This window comes from Bos taurus, chromosome 10, assembly GCF_002263795.3.
Source record: "Bos taurus isolate L1 Dominette 01449 registration number 42190680 breed Hereford chromosome 10, ARS-UCD2.0, whole genome shotgun sequence".
Lineage (NCBI taxonomy): Eukaryota > Metazoa > Chordata > Mammalia > Artiodactyla > Bovidae > Bos > Bos taurus.
Window position 1 is genome coordinate 33956616 of NC_037337.1, and position 15587 is coordinate 33972202.

Genomic DNA, 15587 nt, shown 5'->3' on the forward strand with positions numbered 1-15587 from the left:
TTTATTTTCTGTTATATACAATATTGTGTTAAATTTTTTAGATTCCACATATAAGTGATGTCATACAGTATTTGTTTTTCTCTGCCTGACTTACTTTACTTAGTGAAATAACCCTCCAAGTTTATCTATATTGGTGCACAGGTCAAATTTCCATTCTCTTTCCATGACTGAGTAGTATTCCAGTGTGTGTGTGTGTGTGTGTGTGTGTGTGTGTGTGTGTGTGTGTACACTACATCTTATCCATTTGTCTGTTGATGGACACTTGTTTTCATATCTTGGCAATTGTAAATAATGCTGCTATGACCATTCCTTTGTGGCTCAGCTTGTAAAGAATCCACCTCCAATGCAGGAGACCTGGGTTCAATCCCTGGGTTGGGAAGAGCCCCTGGAGAAGGGAAAGGCTACCCACTACAGTATTCTGGCCTCAGAATTCCATGGACTGTATAGTCCATGGGGTTGCAAAGAGTTGGACACAGATCTTATAGAGTGCCTGATGAACTATGGACTGAGGTTCATGACATTGTACAGGAGACAGGGATCAATACCATCCCCGTGGAAAAGAAATGCCAAAAAGCAAAATGGCTGTCTGAGGAGGCCTTACAAATAGCTGTGAAAACAAGAGAAGTGAAAAGCAAAGGAGAAAAGGAAAGATATAAGCATCTGAATGCAGAGTTCCAAAGAATAGCAAGAAGAGATAAGAAAGCCTTCCTTAGCGATCAATGCAAAGAAATAGAGGAAAACAACAGAATGGGAAAGACTAGAGATCTCGTCAAGAAAATTAGAGATACCAAGGGAACATTTCATGCAAAGATGGGCTCCATAAAGGACAGAAATGGTATGGACCTAACAGAAGCAGAAGATATTAAGAAGAGGTGGCAAGAATACACAGAAGAACTGTGCAAAAAAGATCTTCACGACCCAGATAATCACGATGGTGTAATCACTCATCTAGAGCCAGACATCCTGGAATTCAATGAAGTCAAGTGGGCCTTAGAAAGCATCACTACAAACAAAGCTAGTGGAGGTGATGGAATTCCAGTTGAGCTATATCAAATCCTGAAAGATGATGCTGTGAAAGTGCTGCACTCAATATGCCAGCTAATTTGGAAAACTCAGCAGTAGCCACAGGACTGGAAAAGGTCAGTTTTCATCCCAATCCCAAAGAAAGGCAATGCCAAAGAATGCTCAAACTACCGCACAATTGCACTCATCTCACATACTAGTAAAGTAATGCTCAAAATTCTCCAAGCCAGGCTTCAGCAATATGTGAACCGTGAACTTCCTGATGTTCAAGCTGGTTTTAGAAAAGGCAAAGGAACCAGAGATCAAATTGCCAACATCTGCTGGATCATGGAAAAAGCAAGAGAGTTCCAAATAAACATCTATTTCTGCTTTATTGACTATGCCAAAGCCTTTGACTGTGTGGATCACAATAAACTGTGGAAAATTCTGAAAGAGATGGGAATACCAGACCACCTGACCTGCTTCTTGAGAAATCTGTATGCCGGTCAGGAAGCAACAGTTAGAACTAGACATGGAACAACAGACTGGTTCCAAATAGGAAAAGGAGTATGTCAAGGCTGTATATTATCACCCTGCTTATTTAACTTCTATGCAGAGTACATCATGAGAAACGCTGGGCTGGGAGAAGCACAAGCTGGAATCAAGATTGCCGGGAGAAATATCAATAACCTCAACTATGCAGATGACACCACCCTTATGGCAGAAAGTGAAGAAGAACTAAAAAGCCTCTTGATGAAAGTGAAAGAGGAGAGTGAAAAAGTTGGCTTAAAGCTCAGCATTCAGAAAACGAAGATCATGGCATCTGGTCCCATCACTTCATGGGAAATAGATGCGGAAACAGTGGAAACAGTGTCAGACTTTATTTTTGGGGGCTCCAAAATCACTGCAGATGATGACTGCAGCCATGAAATTAAGAGACGCTTACTCCTTGGAAGGAAAGTTATGACCAACTTAGATAGCATATTCAAAAGCAGAGACATTACTTTGCCAACAAAGGTCCATCTAGTCAAGGCTATGGTTTTTCCTGTGGTCATGTATTGATGTGAGAGTTGGACTGTGAAGAAGGCTGAATGCCGAAGAATTGATGCTTTTGAACTGTGGTGTTGGAGAAGACTCTTGAGAGTCCCTTGGACTGCAAGGAGATCCAACCAGTCCATTCTGAAGGAGATCAGCCCTGGGAATACTTTGGAAGGAATGATGCTAAAGCGGAAACTCCAGTACTTTGGCCACCTCATGCGAAGAGTAAACTCATTGGAAGAGACTCTGACACTGGGAGGGATTGAGGGCAGGAGGAGAAGGGGACGACAGAGGATGAGATGACTGGTTGGTATCACTGACTCGATGGACCTGAGTCTGAATGAACTCCCGGAGTTGGTGATGGACAGGGAGGCCTGGCGTGCTGCGATTCATGGGGTCACAAAGAGTCGGACACAACTGAGCGACTGAACTGAACTGAAACGACCTTAATTTTCACATGAATATTGGGGTACATATATCTTTTTGAGTTAGTGTTTTTGTTTCTTTCAGATATTTACTCAGAAGTGGAATTGTTGGATCATATGGTAGCTCTATTTTTAGTTATTTGAGAAACCTTCATACTCTTTTCCACAGTGGTTGCACCAATACATTGCCACCAGTCTCCTTCACTTTTGAAGGATAATTTTACAGGTTACAGAATTCTAGGTTGGAGGACTTTTCCACTTACCACTTAAACTATTTCACTTCACTCTTCTTGTTTACTTGGTTTCTGCAAAGAAGTCCAATGTAATTTTTTTTTTAAGTAAATTATTTTTCCTCTGGCATCTTTCAGAATTTTTTTTATCTTTCTTTTTTTGTTTATAGTTTGAAAATTATATGCTTAGATGGTTTTCTTTTCTTTTTCATTTTCTTACTTGATACTCTCTGAGCTTCTTGGATCTGTGACTTGACATCTGACATTAATTTGGGTAAATTCTTAGTCATTATTATTTCATATATTTCTTTTGTTATTTTCATTCTTTTCTTCTTCTGATCATTTTGTCTTGTGTATATGTACAAAATTACACATTTTGAAATTCTTCTACCATTCTTAAATATTGTTCTTTTTTTTCCCCACTTTTTGTTCGCTTTCCTTTCAATTTTGGAAATTGCTATATTCACATACTCAGTGGTGTTTTACCCAGCCATGTCCAGTCTACTAGGCTCATCAAAGGTATTCTTAATGCTCTTAGTGCTTTTGATCTCTAGCTTTGGGGTAGAGCTGGTGGTGGTATTCTTTATTAGGATTTCCGACTCTCCGTTTGCATTGCTCATTTGTTTTTGTATTCTATCTTGCTTTATATTTTAGAGTGCTTAGCATATTGATCGTAGTTGTTTTAAATTCTTAGCCTGCTGTTTCTAATATCCCTGTCATATCTGGTTCTGATGCTTGTTGTGACATTTCAGAATATATTTTTGTCTTTTGGTGTAATTTTTAATATTTTTTGATTGCTAGGCATCATGTGCTAGGTAAAGGAACTACTGTAAATAAGCCTTTAGTGATAGAGTGGTAATGTGTGTGAGGAAAGAAAGCATTTTATGGTTGTGATGAGGTATCAGTCTTTAAGTCTAAGGTTTTCCCTCTGGATTGTGCATTTCAATTATATATATATTGTTTCTCCCCCTTTAGGTGGATCAGGTGGTTTGAGATGATCAGGGTTGGGTATATATCCCCTCCTGACTCTGATAATATCATAGTAGGTTAGGCTCTGGTTCATTAGTGTTCCCTGAGGACAAGTCTTGTTACAAAGAGTGTTCCAGCACATTTCATAATGGTTCTTTCTCCCGTCTCCATGCTGGAAGCATGCAGGGATTTTTCTGATACTTACCGTGTAAACTTGGTTGAGCTGTTAGAGGTAAACTGACAGAAGCTTGGGAATGTCACAATTACTGCCTTCCCCCTCCCCTAGGAGTGTTTAACTCCCAGTTTTCTATCCTGAGCCTCCAGCAATTTGTCAATTACCGTTGAGATTTTTTTTTTTTCCCTACCCTGCACTGGTTTCCATGGTGATATCTACTCATGAGTCTCTGCAGTCTTAGGTGTGGGGTTTGTCCTGTCTTCGTCTCTCATGGATCTAAGAAGAGTTGTTGATGCTTTTATTATTATTCCCCCTTTTTTTTTAACTTGTAATTGCAGCAGAATGGCAACTTCAAGTTCCTTACATGCTGAAACTGAAACCAGAAGTGAAGTGTATGCTACTTTTTAAATTTCATTTTAAATGTATTGAGAAAGATCTGAGTTTAAATAACAAACAGGATGACTCATAATAATTTTTATTAAAACCATTTTGAAAAACCTTACTACTAATAGATTATGGAGTTTTGAAATACATAGTTTCATTAAAAATAAAATAAGAAATGTGTTCTTTTGTCACTAAACTAGGAATTGTTTGTATTTTAGATAATGTTCAGTCATCCAGGCCTAGACATTCAGGACAGAAGTATAGAATATGGACAGCGGCAAATGCCCAAGGAAAGTGGAGGCCTGAAGTCCCAAAATAAGGTAAGAAATCTTAGTTTTATCCTCTGATTTGGCATGTAACTAATTAACATATGAGTGAAATTTCCAGTCTTTCTAATTCTCCATGTAGTTGAATTATACTAGAGTTATTTTTTAGTGTTATAAACTTGCTTATTTTTTATATATACTTCTAAACCTCATTACTTAAATTTCCTCCAGATTTCTGGTTTGAGTCTGGGAGATTGTTACAGTGTGTTTATCACCAATAGGAATTGTTGTAACTTTCTGCATCCATCACTCCATCTTTAGTCCACACATGGATTTTTTTAGCTGCAATTCCAAATATCTGGAGAATGAAAGTTTGGAAGCCCAACCTAGATCATGGGCTTACTTATAAACTAGTCACTGTGTCTTGTCACACTAGTCACTTGTATGGGTGAAGGGAAGGGTCATTTTGATATATGCCCGAAAGATGTACTTTCCCCCCTGAAACAGCCTCCCAGAAAGGTGAGAGAGTGTAGTGTGCTTTTCAGTCATTTTTAGAGACACGTATAACCAGACTATGAATACGTACACTTTGTGTTAGTTTGCTAGGTCTGTCAAGAAAATACCACAGACAGAGTGCCTTGAACAACAAAAATATATTTGCACACAGTTCTGCAAACTGGAAGTCCAAGATCAAGGTCTTGATACATTTGGGTTCTTTCATGGCCTTTCTCCTTGGCTTGTCAATGGTCACCTTCTGATTGTGTTCCTTTTTTTCTCTTTACACACACATTTCTGGTGTCTCGTTCTTTGTGTGTCCAAATTTCCTCTTCTTATAAGGACACCAGTCAAATTGGATTAAGGCCTACCCTAAGGACCTTAGTTTAATCACTTTTTTAAAGGCTCTATTTCCAAATGCATTCACATTCTGAGATACTGGGGTTGGGGCCTCAACATATGAAATTGGAGGAAACACAGTTCAGCTCAGTTGAATTCAGCTAATGTTCTACCCTCTGGTCCCTCTTCTCACATGCAAAATATATTCACCTCATCATAACACTCTGAAAGACTTAACCCATTCTATTTTTTTTAATATAAATTTATTTATTTTAATTGAAGGCTAATTATTTTACAATATTGTATTGGTTTTGCCATGCATTGACATAAATCTGCCACGGGTGTACATGTGTTCCCCATCCTAAACCCCCCTCCCACACTTAACCCATTCTAGTACTGTCTCTAGGTCCAGTGTGTGCATACTAAGTCACTTCAGTCTTGTCCATCTCTTTGTGACTCTATGGACTATAGCCTACCAGTCTCCTCTGTCCATGGAATTCTCCAGACAAAAATAATGGAGTGGGTTGCCATGCCCTATTCTAGCGATTCTTCCAACCCAGGGATTGAACCCACATCTTATGTCTCCTGCATTGGCAGATGGGTTCTTTACCAGTAGCACCACCAAGATCTCATCTAAATACCATCTAAGTGTGAGTGAGACTCGGTTTGATTCATCCTGAGGCAAAATTCCTCTGGGCCCTTGAGGGAAGTGGCCCTACTCCCTTGGTGATAGTGTCATTCCTGAGAATTTCCCAGGGCTTCAAGTTCAGTTCTATTTTGTTTTTAAAATTACACTTCAGTTTATCACTTTCCTCTCATATTTTACTATAAACGGCAAGGAGGAACCAGGCCTGTATCCTTAGCACTTTTCTTAGAAATTTCTGCTAAATATCCAAGTCCATCACTCACAAATTCTGCCTTCCGCTAGAATACAATTCACCTGCATTCTTTGCCACTTTATAACAAGGGTCGTCTCTCCACCAGCGTCCAACCGTGTATTTATTTCTTGTTTCCATCCAGGACCCTCACCAGAAATGCCTTTAACGTTTGTGTTTCTACCAGGCCTCTCTTCACGATTACCTAGACTTTTTATAACACACACCTCAAAACTCGTTCAGCCTCTATCCATTATCCAGTTCCAAAGGCATTGCCACACTTTTGTAAGCACAGCATCCCACTCCTTGCTACTGAAATCTGTATGAGTCAGGGTGCTCCAGAGAAATAGAACCAACAATATGTATATATAAAGAAAAAGACATTTACTTTAAGGAATGGCTTATGTGATGTTGTTAAGTCTCTAAGTCATGTCCGACTCCTTGGCAGTCCCATGGACTGTAGCCCACCAGGCCCTTCTGTCCATGGGATTTCCCGGGCAAAAATACTGGAGTGGGTTGCCATTTCCTTCTCTAGGGGATCTTCCCAACCCATGGCTGAAACCCACTTCTCTTGCTTGGCAGGTGGGTTCTTTCCCACTGAGCCACCTGGGAAGCCCTCTGGGAGGCCCTACTCATATGATGGCATAGGTACATACATACTCAAAATCTTCAGAGTAGGCTGTCATGCTTAAAACCCGAGCAAGAGCTGTAGTCTGTATCCAAAGGCAGTCTGCTGGCAGAATTCTTTCCTGCTCTTTCTTGGTCAGTCTTTGTATTATTAAAGCCTTGAACTGATTGGATGAGGGCCACCTATGTCATGGAAGATAATCTGTTATGCTTATATAGTCCACCCTTTGAAATATCTCTTCCAAGAAACATCTTCACTTAAACTTGCAAACTAATTGACCAAGTATCTGGGCACTGTGGCCCAGGCAAGTTTAGGCAATATAATTAATCTTAACTGTTATTATTGCAATTTTCATCTCTTTCATTTTTAGGTCCCTTTGAAATCTATTCGACATGTCAGCTTTCAAGATGAGGATGAGATTGTCAGAATAAACCCTCGCGATATCTTAATACGTCGCTATGCAGACTATAGACATCCTGACATGTGGAAAAATGACCTGGAGAGAGATGATACTGACTCCAGTGTTCAGTTTTCTAAACCAGACAGTAAAAAATCAGACTATCTGTACTCTTGTGGGGATGAAACTAAGTTAAGTTCGCTCAAAGACTCTGTGGTATTTAAGACACAGCCTTCCTCATTAAAATTTAAGAAGTCAAAACGAAGAAAAGAAGATGGTGAACGTTCTCGCTGCGTATACTGCCAGGAAAGGTTTAATCATGAAGAAAATGGCAGGGGAAAATGTCAAGATGCTCCAGACCCTATTAAGAGATGCATATATCAAGTTAGTTGCATGCTCTGTGCAGAGAGCATGTTGTATCATTGTATGTCAGACTCAGAGGGAGATTTCTCTGACCCCTGTTCGTGTGACACTAGCGATGACAAGTTCTGCTTACGATGGTTAGCCCTAGTAGCTTTGTCTTTCATTGTTCCATGTATGTGCTGCTACGTCCCTTTGAGAATGTGCCATCGTTGTGGTGAGGCGTGTGGGTGCTGTGGTGGGAAACATAAAGCTGCTGGATGAAAGCATCCAGTGACGAAGTGAGCTTAAAATCCTTGTGTCCAGGAATTAGCTAACTTGGATTTGTGGAAGCTTTTGGCAAGCATTATGCAGTCTTGCCTGGTATCCTTGGGGCCACACGTGGAGGAAGCAGAACTTATCGATTCTTGGCATTTCAACAAATGCTCGCCATGCCCTTTTCCCTGGAGTGCATGGCATGTTTTGTTAACAGGTTGTCAAGAATATTTGCAAAAGGAAACCATTTCTGGTTATTGGCAATATAAAGTGAACATAAAATATGATCCAACTAAAAGGGATTAAATTTTTTTGGCATTTTTGTATATTTATGCATTAGGTGATGGGACCTTTAAAGGTTTAAATTCATTAAGATATAAACTAAAAGTGCACTAGGGGACAGTTGGATTTCAATCTAAGAAAAGTTAACACTTGGGAATTGTAAGAAGTAAAACAAGTGCAACTAAATCATTTATTAGTTGTTTTTTGAAAGCAGTTTTATGTATAAATAACAAATGTTTATATTTAACTAAATAAAAGGTACGAATTATTACATATAAAGCTTTTCTTCCCCTTCCTAGTTCTGAAGTAGATGTACATATATCTACTGTCACATTCCATTATATTTTGAATATTTTACTCATCTAGTTAATAACGTTTTTATTCTATGTGAATGATTTTATATTTTCATCGTCATTTCCCTTTGGCTACAGTTTATATTGAGTTATATCTGTACATTCTGGTAATCTAAAATCCTTATAAAATATTCTAATAGCCTTGAGTGACCAACTTTTTTTTTTTTAAGCACAGATGTAATTGTCTAATGTTATGATGGGAACATAACACTTATTTTTATATAAAAAGAGACTGAGTAAACATTATAGAAAAAGTGAGGTTTTGGGTTGTTTTGTTTTGTTTGTGGTATTCAACCAGCAAGTTGTTTTCTTTCAGAACTTCCTCCTTTCAAAGAACTATATTGCATTTACAAATGTTTTACAAGGTGAAAAGTGCAACTGGATAGAGTCAAACAGTTTCCTCCTGAGATTTCCACTACCATTCTCCTAATCCAGAGTATGTTCAGCTGTGTTAATAATATTTTAGCTCAATCCTCAGTGCTTATTGTCACATAACAATGATAACTTTTCTCATTTTATTTAAACTGACCAGAAGCAAAATTATGCTAAAGAGTGTGCTAAACTACCCCAGAAAAATATTCAATCCAACATCCTGAATGAAATATCTCATATGTTTAGATTTATTTTCTCTTGCAGAGCATAGTCCTACTGGATGTTTTATTTGCAAAGTAGTTGCATAAATGTCCGGCAAGCTGTTTGGAGTACTTTGGGGTCAAATTGTCTTTTTTTTTTAAGTGTTACATTGAAACTCTAACCAAGTAAGGGGTTCCTAAAGAACATTCCCTTAAAGGGATAAAGTTGAGAAGTGTGCCTTTTTTTCAATGGCTTGAAGTTTCAGAAATGATCAAAATTAAAATCACACTACTGTTTGAAGCTCATTTTCTATGCAGGTTTTAAAATGTCATTTACATAATCATTCTTTTTACATATCACACTTAAAAGCTTGTGTTAGCTTTCTTCTTTTGCCCCAGATCAAACTGAACAATGTACATAACACTGTCTGTCTGTAAAATACTTTTTTTTAAGAAAGCATTTATATTTATATGACAGCTTGAACTGACAACATTGTGTATATAGATCATCTTGAAGTATTATTTCACATTGAAAAGAAGAAAAATATATTGATAACTATAGATGTTATGAAGAAGAGGTTATTTCTAGTTTTGTACTAAAAATCAATTGGTTGAACTAAGTCCAAAACACGACACCGTAGCAGCAGTTTTAAGTCTTATTTTTACTGTTTATATATTTGGATGCTGCTACGCCAGATGATCTTCATCCCTGAAGTTTTCAACTAAACTTGGTTTCCTAGAATAGACTGTTAACTTTCAAAATTACTTTTTATTGATAAAATGGAAATACTGGTTTTCCTTGTGACTGAATTTTCATATTTGTAAGTGCTGAGTTTATAATTCAGGTTTGAGCAGGTGTGAATAACTGAAGAAAATAACTTGCTGGCTATATAGGAAAATGCTGTGGAAATGAACTGTGTATATACTTCTGGGAAGAACAAATTTAATCATTTCTTCTGTTGAGCACTAATCAGTATAGTGCAACTCCTGGTTCTGTACTGTATTTTATATGCAACATATATGCTTTAATATTTTAATGTTTGTGCATTAATATTTTCAATTTGTTTAACCACTTTGCTGCTAAGATCTTTCCGTCCCATCCCCAATTTTTCCTTTACAATTTTTAAACAAGTTTCTTCATTAAAAACTATGGTGATGAAATGGTTTTTATTTTACCTTGAATTTTTATAGTTTAACACACCAAGGTTCCAAATCAGTCTAGAAGGCTAACTCATAATGTTACCTGAATCCCTTATGTGGAAATTTTCTCTTGAGTAAATTAGAATTATTATGTGAAAACAAATGAATAGGTTAAATTTCTCATTCTTAAACGTATAGATACGTTTGGGAGCATTTTCTCAGTCTGCATACAGATTTGACACTGCCAATTGGCTTGTCCTCTAAAATCGTTCTTTTCAGTTTTAATCTGATCGTATAAGCAAATGGCTGAGCAAAACTGTTTAAGTAATAGTAAATACTGAAAGTGAAAACAAGAAGATTTTGATCTGATGGCTTGTTCAGAATTAATAATTCTTAAATGATTTTCCTCTGACTTGACAGGGGAATCACTTGATTTCTGAAGAAATACGAGGTATGTAACTTCAGCACCACCTACTGGATGATTTATAGACCATATGTGAGGTGGCAGTTGGGATCCGACAGGGTTCATCAGTACTGCCAGTAAAGGGCTATTTAAGGGGCGGCCACCTCCAAATGGAGAAAGCAGGAACAAGAAATATCTCAAAAGAACTGTAAAACCAGTCTTTTCCCTAATGTGTCTTACTGGTCCTGAAAGATTTTAAGCACTTTTTCCCTTACGTATCCTGTTTTAAATATTTATCAATATTTGGAACTGGCAATCAAACTTAATGGATGTGCCGAAGCATTTATAGAACCAATTCTTTTAACTTGTAAAAGCCATTGCTAAAATGGTATTCTTTTCCTCCCATTACCAGTCAGGGAGAACTTTTTAGAAAAAATAAACATCACTGTATTTCATCATGACAACTTCAGAGAGTGTGTGTGTCTCTGGGATGATATTGGGCAAGGGTTAGAATTTAAAGGGGAAAACTTAAAACTACCTATTTTCATTGGTTATTCAGCAGTGCCTAAAATGAACTTTTGAAGTAATACAAATGCGCTTTCAATTCATGTGTATAGTGCCATCTGATATCTTGGGTAAGTCTTGCTTTTTCTTTTTCTCTCCCCAGCCCCTCTTAAGTGATCACCACAGAGATGATTCTTATTATTTATATGTCTCCAAAATGCAGGAAACATGTACTTCCCTCCACATTCAGAGAAGCTTAAGGATGTTTGTTTTATGGAAATTCACTTTAGGTTTTGTGATACACTTTGGAATATATGTTTTAAGATTGGGTTTTTTATTTTAGCCCAAAGAGACATTAAATAAATATAACATTTTACTACATAAAAATTTGAAAGCTTGTTACCTGGAAAACATAAATTCTTAACTAAATATTCTCATTCTTGATTTCCAGGATCACATATCTAAGTATATGGGGAAGCACTAGAAACTTGCATCATTGTTGCACCAAAAAAAAAGAGATTGGTCTATACTCCGCAATAATAGCACCATAAGGTGTTTTTCAGTGAGTCAAAACATCTAAAAAGAAATCACAACCTGAGATAATTTATATAAGCCAAAAAATTTTTTTTCTTTTTAAGGGCTTTTAAGGTATTAAGGTACTGTTTGCCTAGCAGCCAGGTGGTTATAAAACTTTCATATGCTTTGATACACTGATGTTAGCCGTTGTTCCTGAAAGCTCCTTAAATTGCATAAGTTGCTAGTTTTGAGATTTTTCAATAATAATCTAGTTGAAAAGCCTTTGTATTAAAATACACATAGATTTTTGTGAACATTGCCAGTATGTAGTGTCATTTGCTTTCTATTTTTGACCTCAAAAGTGCCTCACTTGTATATTATTTCCATTGAAAGCTTGACTGCATTCTTTCTAATAAGCAATGAAAAATTGTTTAACTCATGCCATAATGTATCTCCTTAGATATAGTTGACTAGCTTGCCAGTTTTGGATATATAATGTAAATATGCATATATAAGTTTGTAACTGTTTTTGTTACATCATACCCATGTAATTGGACATATCAGATGATATCATAAGAATTTGTTTTAATTACCTGATTAAACCTATCATGAAATATAAAAGGACTTTTTCTTACTCTTCTAGAGGTTAACAAACTATGAGATAGTAATTCTTACAGGAGAAAGCACTAATAGAAATGGAAGTTTTTGATCATAATTTTAAGGTGTGTTTTAACTGAAAGTTCATGTGTAGTTCATTTTAATGACTTACTTATTCACTCATGATTATCTCCAGATTTATTTTGTAGTTTGTTACCTGATACATTATTTGATTTTGGAGCATGTTACAACTAAATCTGGATTAACTTCATTAAATGATACGTGGGAAATTTTTAACCCACAACTATTACTCTTTTACACACACACACACAGACATATATATATCATAATACCAGCATTTCACTTAACCTAGTACTATAAGCAAGAATAAATGAAAAATTATTAGTACAATGTTCAAAAAATCATAGTATTTAAACACCAGAATAACTTTTGAATTGCTTTATTACATTTATATATATTTGAAAGATCAAGAATTAACTTTATACCTCTATCATGAATTATGAAATACAGTCTCATGTGTTTATTTAAAGGTTTTCAGATTTACTTTATATTCTTCACATCAAGTTAATACCCACAAGTAAGTAGAATAGTTTTACACAAGAGGAATTGAAACTAGGGTTTCTGCTCGACTGTCAATACAGTGTCAGGCACACAGTGGTCCTTAAAGAAAAATCAGCATTAATAATATGAAAGCAGGAGTCAACTCAAAAGTTAACTACTCTTAAGATTTGCAGTTTTAGAGGGATCCTTAAAATAATGAGAAAATATATTCATAATAAAAGTCTAACAAAATCATAGTTGAAATGGTGTTTTCTTTTGTCTAGCAATCTTAATTTTTGCTACATAATGTTTTTAATTGATTACTTTTAGTTCTCAAATAACCCTGTAATGTAAGTATTATCCTCATTTTACTAAAGAGATTTAAGCTTCAAGAGGTTAAAAATGTACACAAGATCAAATTAGAGGTACCAGGTTTGAACTGTCGTATTCCGAATTCCATGCTTTTAGTCACAGTGCAGCTTCTAGTTTTGTTAAAGAGTCACAGATGCACTTAATAGAATAATCATTGTTCTGTTAAAAAGAAATTATATTTAAGCTAAACAATGTTGATTATTTGCCTTAAAAGACAAAACCTGTCTTTAAACCAGAGTTGCATTTAGTATCAGGGCTGCTGTTTACATGTGATGATGAGGTATGTCCAGTCTTCCTCAAACTTAATTCTAACCTGTAAATAATACAATAACCAAGCAGCTGCATACACTTTGGAATGAAAGTAAGATAGGAAGAATTCCATTTCCTATACCAGAAATAATGTCTTCAACTTCTCCAAATCAATGAAGGGAAGATTCATGGAGAAGAAATTTCAATAGGATATTATAATTCTTTTTGAAATTCTTACCCAGAATGACCAGCAAGCTTACATGTTTGTCTTTCATCAGAGGAATCCATGGTGTTGCACTCTCAAATTTTAAGAGAAAACAAAGTTGTATGAATGTATAAGCTTCCAGCTGGTTAACAATTCTTACTCAAGTTCTTGTTAAGTTATCAAAGTAAAACATACAGATAGCCTGAAACCCCAAAGTTCTTAGAAAGAAATAGGGGTTCAAATCAAATTATTTAAGATTACTGAAAAAACTGAGTTCACTGCCATTTTAGGACTGGAAGACCCCTAGAAATTAATACAATACTCTTATTTTACAAATGTAGGAACAGGTCCAAAGAGGTTACAATGTTAGTACAAGGTCATCAAATTCTGTAGTAACACGGCCTGCACTAAACGTAGCATCGAACTTCCTACTGTGTGTCTCTTGCAAGCACCATAAATTCAGTAAGCCCAAAACTTACTTACCCCATTCCTTAAACCATTTTTCTCTCTTCTGCCTTACTGGATGGTGATACCACTGTACATCCAGGAATCTAAGCCCGCAACCTGGTCATTGTCTTTAGTCTGTCATTTTCCTTTCTGTTTGACCATCGTCTCAGTTTTCTGCAGCTCCATGTCCTAAGGGCCCTTCAGATCTGCTCACGTGTCTATCCTTCCTGCCACTGTCCTAGTAGAAGTCACTTCACACTGCTGATGCTGCGGCTTGGTCATTGAATCACTTGAACATCTTTGTTTTTAACAAAAGATTGACTATAGTGTAAGTATGATTAGAAGGTGAAAGTAGACTGCAACAAAATGGTGATAAATTGAGGTCTTCTGATTGAGATATCCCCAAATTTAGACAGTGGTTTGTGTAGGATTGAGGAGTCAAATGATAGTGACTTGAAAGAATACTTCAGCACCTGGAACCAACTGGGGAACTAAGAGCAACTTGATCAAGTGCAAACAAATGATAAACTTCAAACTGTATATTCCCCTTTCCTTAACACCCATTCCTTTTTTTCAGTAATACATGCTTGTTTCTTGTGATGGTTGTTTTCTGAGAGCCTTGGTGAAAGAAAAGTCTGTTACTGGAAACCTTTGGAATCTTATTGTTGATAATATTAAAAGTAAATCAGTAGCTTCATAATCAGGTGAGCCCATATTCTAAAAGTTTTCTTTACTTTTTACAACTCATTTTTACCCTAAAGCAACATCAAAAATAGCCTTCGTGGTACAGATTCTTTTTCTTTTGAATGTTTCATCTCCAGACCAGGCCAGTTGTTTTAAGGATGTTGGGGAGGTGCCGTTTCATGTAGAGTAGTCAGAGGCTATGTAAATTTTAAGTAGGAAAAGAATTATCTAGGTTGAAGGAAGAGCAAATGTAAAGGGTCTGAAGAGAAAGGAGTTTGGCTTATTGAAAGAACAGCAGGCTAGTTGGACTAGAGGTGGCAGAATGAGGAAACTCATGAAAAGAGGTAAAGTCACAGAGTACTAGGCACCTGATCTTGGACCTTGGAAAGCATGGGAAAGAGTTCAGATTTTATTCTGAGAGTGATAAAAGTCCACTGAAAGTTTTTGAACAGGGACATTTCATGATCTGGCTGCTATGTGGCCTTTTTTATTTTTTAAATGATTAATAAGTTTTTATTGCTTTATATCTACTATTCCTCTCTCTCCAACTGAGAGTATTTTATTGTAATTAGCCCATTTTTGCTTCAGCATTGTATACTGGATGTGTTGGATAGAGGGGCAGATCAACTGACTCATATCTGTGGAGAAGAAATATGTCTCAAAGAAGAGAAATACAGGAGATCCAGGACATTAAGCTGGATGCATCACTAGTAAGGTTGCCTCACTTGGAAATGGATTGATTGTATTCTTGGTGTAGTTAGAAAGGATAAAAGGAATAACTGATGACCTGAAATATGTGCTTTTCTACATTTTCAAGCTTCCCCTGGGGGTAGGTTAGGCCATAAGACGAATTCTAGCCAGATG

At 36.5% G+C, this 15587-nt stretch overlaps 1 protein-coding gene across 1 annotated transcript in view; it reads left to right on the top strand.

Moving 5' to 3' along the window:
• SPRED1 (sprouty related EVH1 domain containing 1) overlaps positions 1 to 10328 on the top strand; it is a 118985-nt gene extending 108657 nt beyond the window's left edge. Inside the window, exons 6-7 of the mRNA NM_001192516.1 lie at positions 4442 to 4543; positions 7197 to 10328. Coding sequence (NP_001179445.1) covers positions 4442 to 4543; positions 7197 to 7847 — 753 coding nt within the window. The 3' untranslated portion in view covers positions 7848 to 10328. The remainder of the gene's footprint in view (positions 1 to 4441; positions 4544 to 7196) is intronic.
• Positions 10329 to 15587: the final 5259 nt, after the last annotated feature.